This window comes from Equus quagga, chromosome 16 (assembly GCF_021613505.1).
Source record: "Equus quagga isolate Etosha38 chromosome 16, UCLA_HA_Equagga_1.0, whole genome shotgun sequence".
Taxonomy (NCBI): Eukaryota; Metazoa; Chordata; class Mammalia; order Perissodactyla; family Equidae; genus Equus; species Equus quagga.
The window spans coordinates 10,808,238-10,832,609 of NC_060282.1; the positions used below are offsets into that span (position 1 = coordinate 10,808,238).

General features: G+C 36.3%; 1 protein-coding gene across 3 annotated transcripts in view; it reads right to left on the bottom strand.

Annotated features, from left to right (window-relative positions):
* Positions 1-24,372, bottom strand: part of EFR3A (EFR3 homolog A) — a 102,976-nt gene that overhangs the window by 19,346 nt on the left and 59,258 nt on the right. For all 3 annotated transcript variants that reach the window (XM_046641928.1, XM_046641929.1, XM_046641930.1), the window contains 10 exons: positions 24,006-24,141; positions 21,856-22,023; positions 18,183-18,297; positions 16,955-17,006; positions 14,715-14,887; positions 14,171-14,246; positions 9,874-10,035; positions 9,110-9,241; positions 7,359-7,426; positions 6,266-6,393 (listed from right to left, as the gene is read on the bottom strand). In XM_046641928.1, the coding sequence (XP_046497884.1) occupies positions 6,266-6,393; positions 7,359-7,426; positions 9,110-9,241; positions 9,874-10,035; positions 14,171-14,246; positions 14,715-14,887; positions 16,955-17,006; positions 18,183-18,297; positions 21,856-22,023; positions 24,006-24,141 (1,210 nt within the window). The remainder of the gene's footprint in view (positions 1-6,265; positions 6,394-7,358; positions 7,427-9,109; positions 9,242-9,873; positions 10,036-14,170; positions 14,247-14,714; positions 14,888-16,954; positions 17,007-18,182; positions 18,298-21,855; positions 22,024-24,005; positions 24,142-24,372) is intronic.

A 24,372-nucleotide genomic window follows, 5' to 3' on the forward strand; every position in this document is an offset into this window, starting at 1 on the left:
ACTGTATAGATTCTTATCTTTCAAGGCCTAGTTGAATATTATATCACTTCCTTAAAATCTTAAATATTACTCCAATCACTTCTACTCACTCCTCCTTGTTCTAGCTACAAAAATCTATGATCAGTTATGACTGATCCTCTCTTACTACAGACATGTAAATTAACGTCTTATCTCCCCTACCACACCAGAAATCCAGTGACAGACTGTGTTTTGCATCCATCATACAGTACAGGAGTCACTCAGGTTCTGCTGTATGAAGGCTGGACGTACAGAATGAATACATACTCTGCTGTGACAAATTACTACATATGGTTTTGCCGGAGTTTTCAGGTTGAAAATACTTTATCTCCTGCATGTGGCTATTACTGAGCTAACCCAGACACTGTATCCCTTCTGTTTTTCCTTCATGATCACATGCCATGATATAAAATACCAAACATAAGGACACGACTACAAAATAGGATGTGGTCATCACTGCTCACTTGTTTTTACCTGCTATGCAGGCCAACGTTCAAGGTCTCGCCAGAACTCAAAATGAGGAAAACATAATGGCCTGCTTCTCATAAAGCACCACATAAAAGAATTTCTAGGTTAATATACAAAGGCTGATGGGTTGCAGAAAGAGTCAAATTGAAGCCTAAGATAAAAATAAAAAGGAAGAGGGGTATGAGGGCAGGAGGGGGATCACTGAGTGGCAAAAGTCAATGAGCACAGAAGGAAGTGTAGAGGATAAAGATTTAAGAAGATCAGAAATTTTAAAAGGGGAGAGAATGAAATTTAATGGGAAACTCTAACACTATATTCTCAGAACCTTTCTTCTTTTGACCTATATCATCACCTGCTTACAGGTGACTGCAGAAAAGCTGAGGTACAGCTATCATCAGATCAGATGCCTTGTACATCTACACAAAAGGAAGCTCCTAAAATAGAGCTTACAAAAGATAACTCCGATGCTCCCATGGGCCGTCGACGTCTGTTCCTGACCTGCTTTTCCAAGCCCAGTGACATGCAGCATCACCGTAGCCTCCATGGACTTGCCTGTCTTGCTGGCTCTAGAGAACTGCCGTCACCCTCTCAGTGTCTGATGTACACGCCCCTGGGGAGACCCTTGCTTCTCTTCCTCAAGCTGGGTTGGGCAGTCCTAGACACCACTTCCTGTGCCCTTTCCATTTTCCTATCCCGCCTTCCTCTCAGCTTCCTGTATCTGCTGTTCACAATGGTAATCACCATTTCTTCTTTTCTGTTTTTCACTAGAACCTGGATTTCAGAAGCACTACTTAGAGAGAGCTATGCCTAACTTCCTTCAGTGATATTTTGCTGCCACCTAGTGTATCTGTATATAATGTACATATGGCATTCAGATGGCTAAGGAACAGAGAAAAGAGTCTGAATACAAGTGGCACAGAACTACAATAAACTACTCTCAATATAATTTTCTGTGGCTATATAAAAAAGATACAGGGACTGACAATTGAATATAGTAAGTCATAATTGTAATTAGGACTACTATACCACTCAGATTCAATTAAGCTAACTGGGGCAAAATAAAATTCCGCAAGTAATTTATCTACACAAGATTCAAAATGTCATAGTTTAGTGCTGACACCACTCATACAGATATAATTTTTTGGTCCTACAAAAAAACACAAAATTCCATCTAGAGCTAATGCATATTTCAGAACAAAAACAAACCAAAAATCATTGTCACTATGGAATAAAAAGTTAGTGTAATACAAAAGACAATTAAAAAAAAAAAACTGGGCCAGCCCCGTGGCCGAGTGGTTAAGTTCATGTGCTCCACTTCGGCAGCCCAGGGTTTCACTGGTTTGAATCCTGGGTGCGGACATGGCATCATACATCAAGCCATGCTGAGGCGGCATCCCACATGCCACAACTAGAAAAACCCACAACTAAAATATACAGCTATGTACTGGGGGGATTTGGGGAGAGAAAGCAGAAAACAAAAAAAAGAAAAAGAAGATTGGCAAGTTATTAGCTCAGGTGCCAATCTTTAAAAAAAAAAAACGCAAACAAAACAAAACTTTAAAACAGAACCTCTACCAGAAGAAATGGGATATATATGTGAAAATACATTTTTAAGCAGATATTGGTTGGTAAATAATGGAGGTTTTGATAAAGCAGATAAAGGCATCCATGTGTTATAATCAGCAGGACAAACAAAATTCAAAATGCCAAGTGGAAGATTAAGACATTTAAAAAATACTAATACCATTTTTTTTTCTTTTTCTCCCCCATTCCTCCTGCTATATAGTTGTATATTTTAGTTGTGGGTCCTTCTAGTTGTGGCATGCGGGACGCCGCCTCAGCATGGCCTGATGAGCAGTGTCATGTCCGCGCCCAGGATCTGAACTGGCAAAACCCTGGGCTGCTGAAGTGGAGCGTGCGAACTTAACCACTTGGCCACACGGCTGGCCCCTAACATCATTCCTATATTTATATGGTATTTTGTAGTTTTTAAAAGTACATTCATGTACATATCCTATTTGAGCTAAATGGCTTAGGGGCTATAATCCTTGCTTTATGTATGAGGACAAGGGTCACTGAGAGATTAAGGGGGTCTGCCCAAGGCCACATAGCTAGGGTTGAGCCAAGCCATTCTCTTCTCTTTCTCTTCATTTCTTCACCTAGTCATCCTCCCTGACATTTACACAATGTTGTAAGCCAATATGACCTCAATTAAAAAAAAAATCACCTATACTGCTGATTTCAAAACTCTCATTATAAGCTCCAAACTCTCACACAAAACCCAGCCCTGACTCCTGACTGCCTACAGGGTACCTGAGTCGGATGCTCTGCTGTCGAAGATACTCAACAAGAGGCTGATCTATAAAACTAACCCCTCTTTCCTAATCAGTTCTGTTAATAAAATCTCTGTCCTTGTATTATTCAAGATTCAAAACTACTGATAGAGAGTTACATCTGAAATGCATACTTCTTTCTTTCTTCACTTACACCCAGTTGTATCACCCAGACCTCCTTAAAAAACAAAACAAAACAAGCAAAAGGAAGCAGCAAATAAAGTGCTCTTCCTCTTGGCTCTGTGCCATGCACCCACGTCTCCAAGGCAGAGACCTAGATAAGATCTTTGGCTTTTTCTGTGTCTCCTCATATCAATCAGCTGCTTACAGATTCTTTCTTTTAAATTTTTCTAGAATCCACCCACTTCCCTGTATTTTCACTGGTACCTCTTGAGAACAGACCTCTGTTCTCTTTCCTGGGGATTAGTGAAGAGTATTTTAAATAGTCACCCCATCTCCAGTTTGCTAAACTACAACCAAGTAATATTTCCAAAATGCAACTCTGATCATGCCATCCCCTATTTAGGATCATTCAATGACTCCTGCGTTGCTTTCGGAATAAAGTTCAAACTATTTAAACTGGTTTTACAATTCCCAACTCCACTCCTTCCATTCACTCCAGGTAGATTAACTTTATATTAATTCCTTAAAAAATCGTGTTCTTGCCTACCTCCAATCCTTCACATAGGCTGTCACTGTCGTATGAAACACGGTTCACTTGCCTAACACTTGCTTCAGGCTCGGCTTAGGGATTTTCTTCCTCAGGAAGACATCCCTGTTCCAGCAAATCTGGACCAAATGCTCTCCCAGGTGCTGCCTGAGGGCCCTAAGCGTCTCTGATCACAGCCTTTAAGGCATACTGCGACTGTCTGGCTATTCGTCTTGTTAGAGACAACTGCATAATGAATTAACTTCTTTCCTATGCATCTAAAATAAAACTGGTAAAGTGCCATCTTGGGAGAACTGAAAAATAGTCAGTCAAATCATCTGTGTTTTGTGGTTCAGATGAGGAACCCAGCTAAAAAAGACTGTAAGCTTTGTGAAAGTAGGGAGCTCTATCTCATTCATTCTTGCTTTTGTCTGTACAGCAGCCGACAGTGTAAGTACTCAGTGAACACTTCAATAATTGTATAAGCTTACTGAGGCCACTGGCACCTCTGCATGATCCAGCTGAGGGGTATTACTGTATCCCTTTACAGAGGAGCATTTAGCACATGCCTAGACACATCCCATTCACTCAAATTCTAGGCTGATTTAAGATAAAAGAAAAATATAATAATCAGCTGACATCTACCGACAACTTACTGTAGGTCAGGCATGAATAGTTCTTAGGCAGAACACTCTTCTTCTCTAGAACCAGTTATCATTGCATTTCAAGCATTCCTCTGTCTTCCCCACTAGATTTTAATCCTTGAGGTTAGGGACTGCATCCTAACATTTTTCTACCCTTCAAAGTCATATCAGTGCCTGATAAATAGTAGGCACTCAGTAAAGGCTTGTGGAATAAAGGAAAAACTCAATCTAGATCAATACAGATGACTGAACAATCTTTGAACACATGAAAAATAGCAAAATCAAATAAATTATTAAGCACCTACCTGAAGAGGTGAGACAGTGATGTCATCTAATCAAAATATTTAATTTCAGCCTTTCTACCTCATTTGTAAAGAAAGATAATACTATCTTCCTCACCAATTTTAAGGATTAAATGAGAAAATGAATACAAGAGCCTATCACAGTGCCTGCACACAGTTAGTGCATAATAAACAGCAGCTACTATTCTGATGATGACAGGCGTATGCACGATACACAACAAACTAAATATATTTTGCTTTTTCTTTTAATACATTGTTCTTAAATTTCTTAATTTTTAAGATGACTGATACAGCAAAAGAAAAATTTAATAACCGATTGATTGTCCCCTAAATTGTCACTGTATCTTCTGACTCTTTCTGCATTAAGGCAGGACACACACGCCACAGGCTGGTTCTAAACTATCAACGTTTTTATAAATCAGAAAGGTCTTATTCAGACTGAGGGATTTCTATGCAGTCATATAATTAAGTATACACTGAAATATTCAGAATTCCTCCAGTCATAAAGAGGCATTAAGAAAAAGAATACATCTTTTTCAGGGGTGAGAGGAAATGAGGAAGAGCAAACCACCTTTAAAAAAAAAAGTACCAGAATTTTCATTAAAAATTGTTAAGAGTTAAAGGAACGGGGTAAAAGGAAATAACAAGGGGTGAAAACAAACTACGGGTATGGCGAAGATAGAGCAAAATAATAACTGAACTTATAAGCATAGAAAATATACAGGCCACTGGCTCCATTTTCTAAAGGGCTAACTTTATGAAGCTATTTTCCTAGAGGACAGGCAAGGAAAGGGCAGGCCAAACCAACACTGGATTTACCTTTGTACTTGTGCCTGGGTTTATGAGGTTTTTTGCCTGAAGGAAAAAGAGCTAAATCCAAATTATAAGAATGAAATATTTTAAAAGTCTTTGAAAAAACTTATTTTAAATTACAAAGCTCTACTAATGTTTGATTCTTAGCACTTTTATTTCCCCAAGGAATTCATGGGAAATAAAATCTCTTATTGTCTGGAATTTCTTAAAAATTCAAAATAATCATTAACATCTCAGAATATTATGAACTATCATTGTAATAAATGTACATATTTTGGATCCATATTATAAAAAAGATAGGTATTTACAAAGACTGTGTTACTTCTAATGATTGATGAAAATCACCTAAGTGAAACCAAATAGTTCTCGTACTGAACAGAGGAATCCCCGAAGGAAGACCCAGTTCTTCCACCAAGTTTAATACTTATACAACCAGCAAATGAAGAGGAATGTAAAGACAGAAAGTCTTCGATTTTTAGCTTTTAAAAAAAATTGAATACACGACACCATGCAGTTTTGCCTTGGAACACAACAGAATTACTTCAGTCGATGAAAAGAACAGAAGGAAATACACAGTGCACAGAGGAAAACATCCTTAACTTAAAAGTTTGTGGATTTCTTCACTCAGCAAATGATGTGTCCTCTTTCAAACGACAAAAGTTGCCTAATTCATTAAGTTCAATAAACACAAATCAATAAACAATTTTCAACAATTTCCATAAGTTAAATACAGTATTGATTAATGAGGAAAGATCTCACTTTGCTTCTTTGTTTAAAGTATATTACGTATAATAATAACAACAATAATAATCACCTGAGGACTCGATCTGCTCATGATAAAATCATATATATTTCTTTAGAGATTTACTAACGGTTTTCAAGAGCAAAATTTTAAAAAAGAAGTAAACCCTATTAAGCGTTTGAAAAGCTGTGCTACAGTAAGTCCACAAACAGCACTAATTTTCCTTGCTAACTGGGTCTGGACAAATTACTGAAGCACAATCCCTCGAGTAAGAGTTCGAATTAGCCTCCTCTCACCTGTTACTTGTGGTACGTACGGTACTGACAATCTCTCAACACTATAGCCACTTCCGCCTAGGGACTCGGCAATCTTGTTGGTCAAAAAGTACAAATTTTTGTCATGCTTCTCTAAAGATTTTGGAAGCCTGTCAGGTTGATCAAAACAAAAGTCATTCAATATTATTCAAATTACTGAGCAAAAATAAGTTAATATACAAACATTCTAGATCAAAGCCTAAATATTATAAATATAAATGCAATTTAAACTGTAATTAGTAATAAAAAACGCAGCATATTTTAGGAGACTAACGTGAGCTCTTTAAAAACACATGATATGTGGTCCCATATGTTAACCATTCTGATTCTTTCCTCAATAACGTTCCAATGGTGAAGTCAGCCTTCCGTTATTCTGTTGGCATTCACACATTAAAAGACGACCAGGACTAAATTCAGCTTTAACTTTCATGCTAATTAAAAATCTACTGAGAGAGGAAAAGAAAAATGTAGCTCACTGATTGTTAATAAAAACTGTATTAGCCAGCTAAGTGATGGGAAGCACTGCCCAGTCAGATAAGGTTTTACTTCCCTTTCAAACTGCCTGATATTGTCTTAGCGTTATGTTTTCAATATTAAATTGGTTTTACAGCCCCAAAGTTTGAATAATGTATTCTTCACATATATTTTTTTGTTTGGACAGCAAGAAGAATGCAGGGTATAACACTGATTTTCCTTAATAAATCCTTTCTCTCACAATTCTATGAGTATTGTTATTTATTACTAGAAGTCTTGAACAGGATATTGTATTCTCATAAAGGATATTCATTTATATAAGAGAACATGCTATATTTAAAAGATGTATCTCCATATTAAAAAAGAATAAGAGAAATATTTTTTCCATCAAAGACTACCACTGTGTGTGAGGCTACATTAATAATGTACAACAACTTTCATAGCAAGAGAAAGTTGAGTGAATTAAATGACAGAAACACAAAATGATGATTATTATAAATCATCAGAAAATTATTCTAACAATAATTTATTCCCTTATAATCATCACTGATTGGTTTCTCAAGTCAGTGCCCCTTCCTTAAAATGTAACGATTTAACATACATGCACTTATCTCTGAAAATATGCTCTGGGAGAAAATAAGGGGCTTCCATAGTTCGAATTTCAATAACCTGAAAAATATCCAAAAACAAAACAAAAATCAAAAACCTCACCTCTCAGGACCTTGCTATGAAAATTTAGAAAACTAAAAGAACAGAAACTAAACATTAAAAAGAAATACTATCACTTTATTTGGAATTCAAGCTATGTTTAGAGCCCAAATGCAGAGCTCATTTTGTTTTCACACTTATTATTTTAAAAATTCAGCAGGTAAAAAGTCATAACAATAAACAATACATGTAGTTAAAAACAATGATAAAGTTACGTTTGGTAAAACCCACTATAAAGGGATAGAAACACCTGTTTTCTCAGAGAAGTGGCACTGTTTGGAAACCCCTCTAGAAAGCGCAAGGCCCTCGGCATGCTCCCTCGCCACGCTCCTTCTGCAGCAGGTGCAGCAGGTCTCGATGCACTTGTGAGACTGGCTCCTCCACTCACCTGCGAGCAACTTCAATGGGGTACTCTGCTTTCATAATATTTCTACCTCTAATGGCAGCCATCAAATATTCACTCAAACATTTGTTTACCAAATAAATGAGTTTTATTTCTTAGAGTGCATTAAACGGGCCAGCCCAGTGGCACAGCAGTTAAGTTGTCATGTTCCGCTTCAGCGGCCTGGGGTTGGCGGGTTCGGATCCCAGGTACAGACATGGCGTCGCTTGGCACACCATGCTGTGGCAGGCGTCCCACATATAAAGTGCTGGAAGATGGGCACGGATGTTAGCTCAGGGCCAGTCTTCCTCAGCAAAAAGAGGAGGATTGGCAGCAGATGTTAGCTCAGGGCCAATCGTCCTCAAAAAAAAACCCAAAAAACAAAACAAGACAAAAAAAGAATGCATTAAAAACCTAAATTTTAGTACGGACTGAGAGATGTGCTTCCAATGTCATACAAATGAGGTTCTCCCTGACAAACATTTTCAAAGAATAAAAAGTACAGATTTTTTCTGCCAGGTAAGTTAGGGGCTGGCTCTGTGGCCGAGTGGTTAAGTTCACGCGCTCCATTTAAGTGGCCCAGGGTTTTGCCAGTTTGGATCCTGGGTGCAGACCTAGCACTGCCCATCAGGCCATGCTGAGGCAGCGTCCCACACAGTACAACCAATGGAACCTACAACTAGAATATACAACTATGCACTGAGGGGCTTTAGGGAGAAGAAAAAAAAACCCCAGGAAGACTGGCAACAGATGCTAGCTCAGGGCCAATCTTTAAAAAAAAAAAAAAGAAATGTATGTTAAATCAGGCAAGTAACTATTTAATAAATTACTGCTGAGAAAAGTTCAATATAGTTGAATGATATAGGACAAATCTCTGAGAGGCACATTAATTATTCAATGTTTGAGAGTTGGCTCAAATAGATTGGTTTAAAACAATAACGACAACAAAAACAGCATAATGTAAGAAAATCTAGATACTAAGATTCATAATGGTTTAAAAAGAAAAAAATTATACATTCAAGCACATGAAGTATTCTGCAACAAAATCAGATATTCTACTCAACCACTACATGAAATATTCTAATAAAACAACAGGCATCAAAGAAAATATAAACACTGTAGTTTCAATTTAGTCACTGAATACTTTTATAAAATTATCTTAATTTGATACATGATCATCAAAATTAAAAATCATCATCACTGGAAGAAAATTAGCCATTTTTGTATAAAAATCAAGTTGAAGCACTTTTCTAAATACTTACCTTGCTAACATGCTGGCAAAATGCAGGGACAGCTATCATTTGACTCACAAAGTTGAGGTATGCAGCAACCAGCGCCATGATTCCACAACGATGGAACATTGGCAAATTATCCTCATTGATAATTGCGCTGTCCTTTAAGAAAAAACAAGCACAGCAGACAGATCAAAGTCTTATGTTCCATTAGTGTTTTCTCTATGACTACATTGAAAAACTGTAGGTAATGTGGAGTGCTAACAAAAATGTCACCTTATAAGAAGTTGTATTTAAAAATTCCAAAAGGGGCATAAATGCCCATTTATAGGAGAGTTAAATCTTTCAACTTAAATAGCTCTTCCTTAGGAAAGCCTTTGCTAAGGAAAAAAAGAAAAGTGTGTGTGTGTGTGTATCTCTTATATATATGTCATATATATTCTCATTGCATGCTGTCTTTTTATTACCTAACACAAACTCTAATTAAACAACTACACCCATGTCACTATTACTCAATGACTATCTTCTGCACTAGACTGAAAGTACGGGCACAGGGACCAGGCAGTCTTCTTCATCACAGTATTCCCCTGGCCTTCATCGATATTTAGCACATAGTCAATGCTCATTCAACATGTGAAAAGAATAAATGAATGTGATCACAGTCTTCGGTATTGTAGACTGAAAATTAGACACTGCCTTTTCAAAATTAACATCCTTGGATAAAGACAACAACACTTGAAATATGGTGTCTAATTTAAAAAAAAGTTTTCTTCAATGAAGTTATGAAAGCATACCTGTAAAGCAATGGCCAATCGAATAAGATCAATAACCACTTCTTCATTGGCCAATTCGATAGTTATAAGAGCAAGAGAAGTATAAAGTAGCTCATAGTTTTTCTGAACATTGTCTTCCTCTTTACAGCCCAAATATATGTGCCGATATAGCTGCTGCCCATTCTGAAAAGGGTAACGACAGAGGAAAAAGATAATTTTGCTTCAAAAGTAATAAAGGCAGATTTCACATGCATATAACCTCCTACAAAGTAGCTATCTTATTACATAATTTAACACGAAAGAAAAATTTAAGCTGATAATCAGATGATCAAATTGTATTCCAATTATTAACATCAACAAATATACCAATATGTACCTTGAAACTAACATTAGAGTTGAAGAAGAAACCTTAAATAAAAACAGCAAGTAAGAAATAGTTCTAGTGTAAACGATGAAATGGTTTTAGTAGTAATTTGAAAGACAACAGCAAATTATAGATTGATATGAGAAGAAACTGGAATGGGTGGCCGAGCTACGGCAGCCTCGGCAATGACAGAGGGCATCTGGCTGAGGGGCAGTGTACTCAGGCTTTCTCGTCTTAGGGAACCATCTCCTGGGAGGCGGGTCAGGAGCTGTGCAGGGAGGCGCATCTGCAGGTTCTGCTACACTTTGGGATGAAGTGACCCAAGGGAGTCTAAAGCCTATATATAGGGCAGAGGTTACAGAAACACCCTAGGGATTCCACAGAGTTTCCCTCTAAACCAAACTAACCTAAGTACGTTAATAAAGAACATAAAGCCTTCCTATCTAAAACATTCCTGGGTATAGGTCCCTGCCAAGTAAGAGCTAAGAGAAGTAAGAGAGTGTTTCCCATTTCAAGTCACTATGTAGCAATGAACCCAACTTGCTGCACTGGTTCTCAACACTAACTGTAAGGTACGATCACTGGGAAACTTGAATGACCACCATGCTTCTGCCTTCCCATTCCTCAGGACTGCCCACCACAATACGACTTAAGTAGTCAGTGGTAAAGCCCAAACATCAGTGTTTTTAAAGCTTAAAGCTCCCCAGGTGATCCTAATGTGCAGCCAGGGTTAAGAACACGGGGCCTACTCATGCATATGTGGAAGGACTTTAGCTTAACACTCCAGGCCTGTTTCTCAGCAGGTTCATCTGCTTGACCCCCTCAGTGGGGGGAAGAACTGAGCAAGAGCAGCACAGTCTTCTTGAAGCCAGCTTGTCCATAAAAGCATGCATTTTCCTCTGTTCTAACATGCACCATGGACCCATCCTGGTAAGAGGAGCCTGCAGGTTTTCAGTTGCACCAGTTAACGAATGGTTAAGTTTGTTTTGATCTGTGGTACAGTGTTGAGACTTTTTTTGGCTACAGATATAAAGCTATGCTCTCCTATCAGGTTCCTGTCTAATTCTGAAGCTGATATTTTGGTTTCCACCTTTCTGAATCCAGGGTGTCTGTCTCTCTCTCTCAAATAGTTCTATCCTTGGGTGTGTAAGCATCGTCTATGTACTGGGTTCTCTCACACTCAAGAGTATTCTTGAATCCTGTGGATCCTAAACATTAACAAACAGTAAAGTTGTACTTACCATGTGGGAGTTTAGGCTCTAGGTTCTGTAAGTAATTTGTATTTTTAAAAATTACCTACTACATAGCCACTATATTGGATTCAATTAAACTCTAACATGTATAACATATAGATATATACATGTATATACATAATATATATAACTTACACTATAATAATATAAATAGGTATAATGACTTAAAAAAGTGGTTTGGCATTATCTAGAGAAATGGGAGTTATATACAGCATAATACATGTACAAGAATGTTTATAGCAGCACTGTTAATAACAACCCCAAATTAAAAATAATCCAAACGTCTGCCAATAGGAGAATAGATAATTTATTGTATATTCGTGTCATGAAATACTAAAAAGCTATACATATGAATGAATTTTACCAAAATAGAGCTAAATGAAGGAAAGAAAACATAAAAGAATATATAATACATATGGTTCCTGTAACACAAAATACAAAAACTGGCAAGCCTATTCTGTATTATTTAGGGATATATAGATGTAGACTTAGGTGGTAAAACTATAAAAAGGAAAAAAGCAAAGAGTCAATTTTTACAAAAGAGCGAGCAGTGATTACTGTCTGGAGACGATGGAGCTATAAACAAGACGGGCGTCTGGGACGCTTCTGGTTACACTGTTCACTTTAAAGTCATTAAAATAATAATGCCTGTATAGTCTATATTTCACAATAAAAAGCGCTTTTTGTCCACAGAATTCCTTGAATTGATAAAACATGAACATGAGCGCTCTCACATGGTAACCTTCCGTCTGGAGGACAGCCCTAGGAGAGCAGTCTGGGAGGTGGAGCTCTAGACACTGAATATGAACAGCTGCTTTCTCTGTCTGGAAGGATAGCTTCATTAGGAAGTTATCATCACACCCTCCCAATGTAAACGGTAAGGGTTTCCTGCCCGGGGACAGTTTCCCAAACTTAGCCCCAATATCGAAGACACCCCTAAAACACTCAGAGTGGCCTTAGGCTGGGCAGTAATCTGAGCCACAGCTGCCTGAACACGCAATGCTGGCAGCGAAAATGCCAAAGGTTCTGTCCATGCGAAAGTAAGATTCTCTTATCCAAAGGGCAGTCCATCAGCCCCTGGCTATAGAACCCCAACTTTTTTTCCTTAGGTCTTTGTTGAAATTTCCATAAGTTGCCAGTGAAAGCTGCATATGAAAACCAAATAACATTTTGACTGATAAAATAAATTGGAAGGTAAATGAAAAAGGGTGCCCAATTATAAAAATAAAATCTGATAAAAGAAAAAATGTAAACAGGTTGCTCCTAAAGAAAAATATCCTAAAAGGAATGGTTTATACTAATGATAACTAATGCTTAGCCAGGTAAATTATTTTAAATTATAAAATAGAAGGCTAACTAACTCAGAGAACAGTTTACGGATTCAAAATTTAACATGGAATAATAGTCTCATATTTCAGTTAAATTGTAGCCTTTCAAATTGGTTGGCTAGCAAAATTAAGCACAGAGAAGGATTATCTCTATCACCGTCATATCAGATAAAAATAACATGCAGTCTCAACGTTCAGGATTGCTTAATGTCATCATATAAAATCAAAAACCAAAAAATTGAGTTATCAATGAGTTTTCAAAACTCATTTTATGAATCACAATTGACAGTTTCTCAGTTATGGGGCACAACTTCTTTCTTTAACTGGGTGATATAAAAAAATACTGAAAAAGTAAAAGTTCGAAAGAATTAATATCTTTGTTCTATTTATTAGCCACTTTTTGCATATACAATATAGCCAAACTCAAAGAAATATTTTTATTCACATTTTGGAACCGTGATATTCTGTAAATTATCTTTCAAAGGAAGTTTTTGACTGTGAGCCTATTAACTTGAAACACAGCAGTTAATAGTAATGGATAGGGACAGCAAAATAAAAGACGGTGACAGGGAGGAAGCTCGGAGCCAGAACATGCATTATAGACATCTGCACCCCTCTTCCTATGGGCTCTGTCTGCCATTCCCTGCGCCTCTAAAGATCAGGGGGCACTCATCTACCAAGACAGGGATGATCTTGAGGCCAGTTAGCATGTGTGTCAGGGTTACTGTTGTATCTCCCAATGCCAAGCTCACTGCCTGGCAAACACCAGGTGCTCAAGCTTTGGATGAAGAATAACTGCACAGAAAGTTTACTCAATATGCTAAATAACTTTAGGTGCCAGGATTTCCTAAATTCAGTCATTTGCCAACAGACCTACAAAATCGAAGTGATCATAATGAAAATCTAGCTAAATGCCACTTATAAGAGCAGAGATCCCACCTCATGTTTACATCCCAAACAGTGCACAGAACAACGCCTAATACACAGTAAACACACTATTTATTCAACGGTGATAAGTATTTTTAAAAACTTCAAGCTGTCTCTAAAAGAGCCATTAAAATTGGAGTCAGCATGGGTGTTTGGGGTGGGGAGGAGTGCAGGGCAGAAATTAGAGGGAGACATTTTACTCAAAGGAAGAAGTTCAGCACTCTTACAGCACGGTCCAGTAATCCGCTGCTTAAACACAGCCTGGAGGAGACACCATTAGGAATGCTGTAACAACGTGATGGAGGCTGAGAACAGTGGCTTGAGATTTTCAACTCCAAAATTCTATGGCTTCATTTTAAGGTCACAGATCACTATAAAACTACCTAACAACTCAAATGGCTATAACTTATAGCATGCATTATTTTTTAGAAGATAATCTTACTTACCTTTTTCATGAAACTTGTGTCTTGTCTACAAATTTTTTCTCTTTTTATCTTTAGATCAGCTACATCTGGTATTATTCTAGAGACAACCAATATATCATTTTTAATGAATAGCATATTTAGTTATAATATCATGTCTTATATGGCAAATCATAGTTAGAAGTTCGAACTATGTAACCCTCACTTCAATGAGCATTTTAAATAGGCCTATAATATAATGACACTACTGAGTTACCAAGTTTAATTAAGGGGAACTGCATAAAGCAATCCTGACTCCTAATGTCATTCCTAAATTTAAAGCAAAACCAAAATAAAATTCATGTAACTAGTGATTACTAGTAGATGAAATCTATGAAAGTACATTAAAAGAGCTCCAAGCATTTGCTATATTAAACTATATTACTAGTTGTCTTGATATCAATTAAATAAAACTCTGGATTAATAAAACTTGAAAGTCCTGGATTAAAAAAAAATCACAATACTTAAATACATTAATGTAGAAATTTTAAAACATTATCATTAAGCCTATTTCAATATGACACATTACCTGATCCCTCGAAGCTTTGCCCTATTGTCATGGCGATCCATGAGATTATGCATTACTTCCAAGACTAACTGTCTCAGTTCGTAGTCTTCCATTAGGGATGGTGATAACAAAGGATCCAGAAAAGACCCAGGCAGGGCAGTAACAATCGTCTTTGCTTTATATCCAGAGGTTACCTGATAATAGGAAGAAAAAACGAAACAGAAAACCTTTGTCATGAGTCCTTCTTTGGTAAAATTCTCAAATTACTTTACAAGAATCATAAACTAAGGGAAACAGGAAGTATGGAGATAAGCCCAAAGGAAAAACAAAAAAGCAATTTTTAAGGTAATGAGGATTTACTGAATTTACAAAAACATCATTCATAAAGAGAATAAAATTAGTGGCATACATTTACCACATGCCAGGCATGAATCTAAGCACTATATATGTATTAACTTTATCCTCACAACATCCCTGTGAGGTAGGCATTAGTGTATCCCCATTTCACAAAAGAAAATTGAGGCTCAGAGAGGTTAAGAATATTTGGAATAGCGAGGCCGGCCCCATAGCCGAGTGGTTAAGTTCACGCGCTCCACTTCAGCAGCCCAGGGTTTCCCGGTTCAGATCCTGGGCACAGACCTAGCACCGCTTATCAGGCCATGCTGACGCGGCGTCCCACATGGCACAACTAGAAGGATCTACAACTAGAATATACAACGATGTACTGGGGCTTTGGGGAGAAAGGAAAAAAAAGAAGATTGGCAACAGATGTTACCTCAGGGCCAATCTTTAAAAAAAAAAAAGAGGACTATATGGGATAGGTAGTCAACACTAAATGGACACAAGGAGATTAGGCAGCAAAGAGTACAGGTAAAACCTGAAAACTTTTAATTTAAACTTGCAAATTATTCTTTTATTTTAAAGTAAGCAATTTATGATAATAGGAATACATTTTCATTTTGGAAAGCTATATTTTATTAATTGACTTGAATTTTATGAGTGCATTCCTATCTTCTAAATTTAAAGCTTTTAAAGAGCATATACATAAATGCTATTAAATATTTTAACCATACCACATAGACATTCATTCTGTTGACTATGTGGTACAATTAGGATTAGAGGCAAGATTATTTACTCAGGGAATTTGTTTAATAAAAAACTTAAGACCAAATTAAATTTCAGGTGGGTAATTTCAATTTCTATTCTGGATTACAAGCATATATGGAACATCTAACATTTATATTTGGGCACTTATTATTGGATGGAGGTGATTTTATAAGTGACCAGGAAAATTGGTGAGATAATTACTATCCACCCAGAAAAATAAAAAATACATCCAGGTCTCACACCACATACAAAAATAATCTTCAGATGAAAGTTCTAGATGTAGAAAGCCAAATTTTAAAAACTTTCATAAGAAATATAAATAAATGTATTTATACCATCAGAGCAGGCAAGGAGCTCTTGAACAAGATACAAATAAAAAAGCACAAAACCTAGGAAAGGATTGATAAATCTGGCCATATTAGAATTTAAAACTTCTTTATGACAAGCAACCATAAACAGAATTAAATTGAAACCACACAAGATATTTCTGTACTTATCCCTAGGTATGAAGTATTTCTTTTAAAAAATAGGATCATGTACAATAAAGATTTCCAGGATAAATTTTAAAGATTATTAATTTGGAAAGGACACACATTCCAAACAACCAGCTCCTACCTTGTTCTTGGCATTATACTAAATTTCGTTGAATCAAAGATGAATATAACCGCTATAAACTAACAACAGGACGTCCCATTTTAGGTATGCTTTCCCTTTTCAGCTGCTTATACCTGACTTATTTTCCAAACAAGAAGCCATTATTTGGTCCGGATGTGAAAGAAACAGCATGATATGTAGAAAGAACATTGGATTTCAAGTCCAAGTTCTGTTCTCTAGCTCTGAGACCTTTGTGAACCTCCTCCACTCCTTTCCCTCAAAGTCTCGCAGCCCAGGCATCTTCATCAATAAAAGGGCAATACTTTCTGCCCTCTGTATGTTTCATCAATATGAAAATCAAACAAGATGATAGAAGGGAGGAATAAACAGTAAAAGTATAATAAAATAAAGGAAAATTAAAAGCATAACATTTAAGTACATAAATCACAGAAAAAACTAACCATAAATACTATCTGACTATATAAGAAAAAGCAGCTGATAACATGAAGCTATTCTTCAATAAATGAAGGCTAAGTGTGTTCTTCACTTAAATGTCTTACCATAAGTAAAGATCTCAGCAACATTATCTGAATCCGCCTGGTTCCCAAATCCCTAAAATATACAAAATACTGGTATTATTGTTTACTGATTTTAAAACTCTATTCATACTGGCTAAACAGATTTTATTTTCATAATAGCTAAAGTCATGGCTCACTTTAAACTCTAAAGTAAATTTCATATGAATTAAAGTTATGTAAAGGGGCTGGCCTTGTGGCCGAGTGGTTAAGTTCCCGCGTTCCGCTTTGTCGGCCCAGGGTTTCGCTGGTTCGGATCCTGGGCACATACAAGGCACCGCTCTGCTCGTCAGGCCACACTGAGGCGGGGTCCCACATGCCACATGTAGAAGCACTCACAACTAAAATATACAACTATGAACTGTGGGGATTTGGGGAGAAAAAGCAGGAAAAAAAAGAAGAAGATTGGCAACAGTTGTTAGCTCAGGTGCCAATCTTCAAATAAATAAAGTTGTGTAAAAAAAAAAAATCAAATTCAAACAAAAAAATTAAAAAGTTATTGGCCCAGAAAGGAAACAGACCTATGCATGTGACATGAAAATTAAATCATATGAATACACAAACAACCCAAATTAAAAGATACTATAAATTGAAGAATATATTAAATAAATATCTATTTAACAGATAAAAACAGATGATTCAAGAAAGAATTAATAAATAGAAAAAGGATTATCTAATTAATGGTCAAAGAAATATAAATCAAATAAGGCTACCATTTCCTTATTAAATTAGCAAAACACAAAAATATTCACAAACTAAAGTTTTAGCATGCTGTAAAATCAAGTTGAATCTATAAAATAAAGGGGCCAAAACATAGCATCTTTAAAATCACTTTCAGTTCTAGAATCCTAGGAATAAGTCAACATTCCTGTTGCACGGACATTAGTTTTTAAAATTTTTACAGAAAACTTGAAACTTTATGCTAAATATGTACCTATATTAGACAATGCCTAGGCTAAGCACCTTTCACCTGGTCAACATAAAACAGAAAATTTGAAAATTTATGATATATACTGAAAACTGATTCTAAAAGCATGCAATATTGATTTAATTACTTAGCATTCTAGTGCCATAAAAATACTACTTTCCGTAGGACTCATTACTAATGATTAAAATATATATATATTTTCTAGATTTCTTTAAGATGGAATTTAATCCAAGACTAAGTTTTGAATTTACAGTTTGAGAACTTAGGAAAACCACCTATGCATACCCTAGTTGACTGATATCCAAGGTATGGGTGGACGTTCCAAAAACAGGTACTTTCCCCATGATGAACATCATGATTTCTGACCTCTGATAATCTGGCAGGTTACTTCCAAAAAATCCTATAAAAATATTACGATAAATTTTACAAATTGAAAAGTTTATTTTTCCATATAATACAAAGTTACATTTTTAACTAAAACTTTCAACATGTAGTAAAACAATATCTTTCAGCCACATATAACTTTAATGACATTATAAGTTATCTAAAATCATCTAATCATACACAATATAAGATGTATAAAATGGACTAGCAGATAAAGTAGTAAATGTCTGAAAGTCTTTGGCACATAGTTGACAGAGGCAAACTATCATCATTTGGAGTTGGAGTGTTTTGTTTGTTTAAGGCTAGGGAAGTAGTTCATTACTCTTTTTATTGAGGTCACATTGGTTTATAACATTGTATGAATTTCAGATGTACATCATTATATTCCAATTTCTGTGCAGATTACATGATGTTTACCACTCATACACATATGCCTAATCACCCTTCACCTCTTCACCTCTGGTAACCACCAATCTAATCTCTGGATCTATGAGTTTGTTTGTTGTTGTTTTTCTTTTCCATTTATGAGTGAGATCATATGGTATTTGACTTTCTCCCTCTCACTTATTTCACTTAGCTTAATAACCTCAAGTTCTATCCATGTTGTGACAAATGACAAGATTTCATCTTTTTCATGGCTGAGTAGTATTCTATTGTGTGTATATATCACATCTTCTTTATCCATTCATTCATCCCTTGATTGGCACTTAGGTTGTTTTCAAACTTGTGACTATTGTGCATAAGGCTGCAATGAACATAGGGGTACAAGTATCTTTACACATTCATGTTTTCATGTTCTTTGGATAAATACCGAAAGAACAGCTGGACTGTACAGTAGTTCTATTCTTAATTTTTTGAGGAATCTCCATACTGTTTTCCATAGTGGCTGCACCAGTTGCAATCCCACCAGCAGTGTATGAATGAGATCATACGGTATTTAACTTTTCTCCACATCCTCACCAACACCCCTTATGTCTTACCTTGTTAATTCTTATCTTGTTAATAGCCATTCTGATGGGCGTGAGGTGATAGCTCACTGCGGTTTTGATTTGCATTTCCCTAATAATTAGTGATGGTGAACATCTTTTCATAAACCTCTTGGCCATGTGTGTATCTTCTTTGGAAAAATATTGAGATCTTTTGCCCGTTTTTTAATAGGGTTGTTAGTTTTTTTGTTGTTGAGATGTAAGAGTTCTTTATATATTTTGGATATTAACCCCTTATCAGATATATGGTTTGCAAATATCTCTGCCCAATTGTTAGGCTGTCTTTTTGTTTTATTGATGGTTTCCTTTGCTGTGCAGAAGCTTTTTTAATTAGGTAGTGTGACATCTCCAGCTTTGTTCTTTTTTTCTCAGGATTCCTTTGGCTATTCGGGGTCTTTTGTTGTTCCATATAAATTTTAGGATTCTTTGTTCTATTTCTGTGAAAAATGTCACTGGAACTTTGATAGGGATTGCACTGAATTTGTACACTGCTTTAGGAAGTATGGACATTTTTAACTACGTTAATTCTTCCAATCCAAGAGGCCAGAATATCTTTCTTTGTGTCTTCTTCAACTTCTTTCAACAGTGTCTTATAGTTTCCATTGTACAGGTCTTTCACCTCTTTGGTTAAATTTATTCCTAGGTATTTTATTCTTTTTGTTGTAATTGTAAATGGGATTGCATCCTTAATTTCTCTTTCCGCTACTTTGTTGTTAGTGTACACAAACACAAGTGATTTCTGTATGTTGATTTTGTATCCTGCAACTTTATCATATTCATTGATTATTTCTAAAAGTTTTTTGGTGGATTCTTTAGGGTTTTCTATATGTAAAATCATGTCATCTGCAAATAGTGAAAGTTTCTCTTCTTCCTTTCTAATTTGGATCTCTTTTATTTCTTCTTCTTTCTTGACTGCTCTGGCTACAACTTCCAATGCTATGTTAAATTAAGAGTGCCAAAAGTGGGCATCCTTGTCTGGTTCCTGTTCTTAGCAGGATAGCTTTCAGGTTTTCTTCACTGAGTATGCTATTAGCTATGGGTTTGCCATATATGGCCTTTATAACGTTGAGGTACTTTCCTTCTATACCCATTTTACTCAGTTTTTATCATAATGGATGCTGGATCTTGTCAAATGCTTTCTCTGCATCTATTGAGATAATCACGTGACTTTTATTCTTCATTTTGTTAATGTGGTGTATGATGTTGACTGATTTGTGAATGTCCAACCATCCCTGCATCCCTGGAATAAATCCCATTTGATCATGGTTTATGATCTTTCTAATGTACTCTTCTATTAGATTTGCTAGTACTTGTTGAGGACTTTTGCATCAATGTTCATCAGTGATACTGGCCTGTAATTTTCTTTCTTTGTGCTGTCCTTGTCTGGCTTTGGTATGAGGATAATGTTGGCCTTGTGGAATGAGTTAGGAAGCTCCCCCTCCTCTTGAACGCTTTGGAAGAGTTTGAGAAGGATAGGAGTTAAGTCTTCTTTGTGTGTTTGGTAGAATTTGCCAGGGTAGCTGTCTGGTTCTGGACTTTTATTTTTTGGCAGATTTTGATTACTGTTTTGATCTCCTTATTGGCGATTGGTCTATTTAAATTCTCTACTTCTTGATTCAGTTTTGGAAGGTTGTATGGTTCTAAGAATTTATCCACTTGAATTGATGAGAATTTTAGAAAAAAGCAAAAAAAAAAACCCCACCTCTTTTGCAGTTATTTCTGATGAAACTCTTGTTCTTATATTGTGAGCCTATAAAGTCTTGTTCTGGTCAGGAAGTCAGTGAGCTCATACCCATAAAAAATAGATAAACACATGCATTTCTACAAACATACATACACACACAGGGAAGAAAAAGGGGCTCTTCGAAGAACATTTTATCACTTACGTAGTATCCAGCCAGGAACGTATAACCTGAATTTAATCAGGAGTAAACACCAGACAAACCCAAATGAGGAAATTTCTATTTGAAGGGAGGGGGGGCTCTACTGCTAAAAAAAAGTCCCTTTCATAACAGATATGTTCCAAACTAAAGGAACTAAACAAATATTACAACTAAATGCAATATATGATCCTAGACTGGATCCTGGACCTAAAAAAAATCATGCCATAAAAGAATATTATGTCAAATGAGAAGACTGAAATATGGAAGCTTAATTAAAGTACTGTATCATTGCTAAATTTATTGATATTGCTAACTGCATTCTGATTATATAAGAAAATATCTTTATTCTTCTGAAAAATACCCTGTGGTAAAGGGCCATGATGCATACGCACTTACTATCTAGTGGTTTAAGGAAAAAATGTGTTACATACATACATACTTGCATACACAGAAATGGAGTGAGAGAGAGAGAGCATGCGTGCAAATGATAAAGTAAATGGCATAAAATATTAACAGATGATTCTGGGTGAAGAGTATACAGTATTCTGTGTCTTATGTCTGTTTATTTTCCAAATATACAGTAATTTTTAAAAGTCTAAGTTGTCACCCATCTTTCATTAGTGCACTGTGAGAGTCAAGGACCTTCTGTGAGAGCTTTTTAACCCCTGCTTTACACAATAGTTTTGAAAAGTGAAATGTACTCACCTATTGTTTGGATGATAGCGTTCTGTACAATCTTCTCATCATTGTCTTTGGAACTTGCGTTTAAGTTGGCACTGCCTACAGATCCCCCCTGTAAATCATTTGCTTCAAATTCAACGCTGAGACGCAGATGTTTCAAAAGAGTGTTAAAGACTTCCAGTACCGTGGGTCCTGTAAATGATCACTGATGTGAACAGATACGCTTTTCTAGTATTAAGTACTCAAAATCAGTTCTCATATTTCTCAACAGAAATTTTTTGGACATTTTCTAATTGGCTGGGAATACTTAATAATTTACGAACTAACCGTTCATTAAAAAAGTAAATGAGAGGGGCCAGCCCCGTGGCGCAGCAGTTAAGGTTAAGTTCGCACGTTCCGCTTCTCAGCGGCCCGGGGTTGGCCGGTTTGGTTCCCGGGTGCGGACATGGCACTGCTTGGCACACCATACTGTGGTGGATGTCCCACATAGAAAGTAGAGGAAGATGGGCACGGATGTTAGCTCAGGGCCAGGCTTCCTCAGCAAAAAGAGGAGGACTGGCAGTAGTTAGCTCAGGGCTAATCTTCCTCAAAGAAAAGTAAATGAGAGACATTTAAATAAGAATGTCTCCTAGATATTCCAACAAGTATCTACTGGTTCTATGAGCAACTTGCTGTTGGAATCTCTGGTACAAACCACATAAAATGCGTACACGCATATAAAGATTACCAAAACCTTTTCACCTATTTCATCTTATCTTCTCAAAATAATGTGTACTGGGACACTGTTTAACTTGATTGGTGGGTCAAAATATAGCTTGTTGTGGCATAGGAAATTTATTTGCATCTTTTGAGACTGAAGAAGGAAGAATCTGCCTCAATTATTAGACAGAAATTAGCTGATCTATCGGAGCCAGGTAAACTAAATTTGCTCTGTACTTTCAGTTCTATAATTACTATGCACATATTGCTGTCACTGCATCAATCACACTGTATTTTAATCAGCGTGTTCTATTTCTGCCTCCTCCTGTCCCTTATAACCTTCTCCAGGACAGCCAGCCACATTCAAATACTTCTCTGAATGTACGGAGCCCAGCACACAGGACCTCACACATACCAGACATCAGTAAGTGTAATGACTCAGTGTATCATCTGTTTCATTTCATATTTCAAATTAAATAACTTTCCAATTAAATACCTGCTTCCCTCTCTTTGAGATAAGTTACAACATGAGTAATGAAAAGTCCATATGCAAAATGCTTACTCTTATTTGACAACGAATAAATATTAGAATATTTCATTAGCTAATATATTCTTTCCCTTTGACTTTGAAGCACAGAAACCATAACCAGATTCTCCTAACTTCAGTCATTCAACTAAGGACCCTTCCATTCTTCTGATCATATGTAGGTGAAAAACCACGATCTCTGACCTGTCCCTTTTCCTTGCTACCCCCATAGTCAGTCAGTTATCAAATCCTGTTGACTTTACATTCCAGCTCCTACTGCTGCCATCCATGGTCAAGTTCTTCCCCTCATGCCTACAACCATAATGACAACCACCTGTTATTTCTAATGTGTCCTACATTTTGCAGCCAAATGAATTATCCTACTGGATATCTCTGATAAGGATTACAGTAAATCCTTAAGGAGCGTCAGTCAACTGTAGAATTATATCATGATCTGGCTACAACTTTAGTTTTAAAGCCACTTCTTTGACTTCCTCCACACTACCAGCACATATTCTATCCCAAAAGGCTACAGAATATTTTGCTCTTACTAATCCATTTTTCCTCTTTTCTCTGATATGTGATGATACATGATCATAAAAATTCTGTCTTGGATTACCATATTAGGTAGAGTTGTCTAACTCCAAGTAAACTGTAAGTTTCTTACATCTATATCCTTCCAAATGTTTAGCATATAATTGGTATTCAAAAATCTTTATTAGAAAAAAGCAGAAAGAAAAGGAGAGTTTTATTTGGAGGAAAAGTGCTTAACTGTACACTAAAGAAGTCTGAGAATAATCATGTGAACCCAAAATTTCAAGAGAAATTATAGCACATTTAAAAACATAAGAAATATTTTCAAACAGTTTTCCACACATTGCTATACTTATTGAAAAAAACATTCTGAAACAGATTAATGCATTAACGTTCTTTTTTTGCTAGCACTCACCTATGGAACCTTTAGCAGCAATGGCAACAGCCTCTAACAGAACCTGAATAATACCTGCTCGAACCCGTGGAGAATCTTTTTTACGAGCATCAAGGTGTCCTAGAATCTCCTGGATCACATGGTGAGAATACTGAGCCTAAAAAATAAACAAAACAGTACAAAGATGCATCCTGGCAGAATTCATAAGAATGAAAACCATGTGACATTTAAATGTCCAATTATAGGAGACTGGTACTCATGTTATGGAACAATATGTAGCCACTAAAAACTATTCTTTTAAGGAATAAATAGGTATAAAGGAAAATATGTATGTTATTCTGAGTGAAAAAAGCAAGTTGCAAAATACTATGTTTAATAAAACTCAATC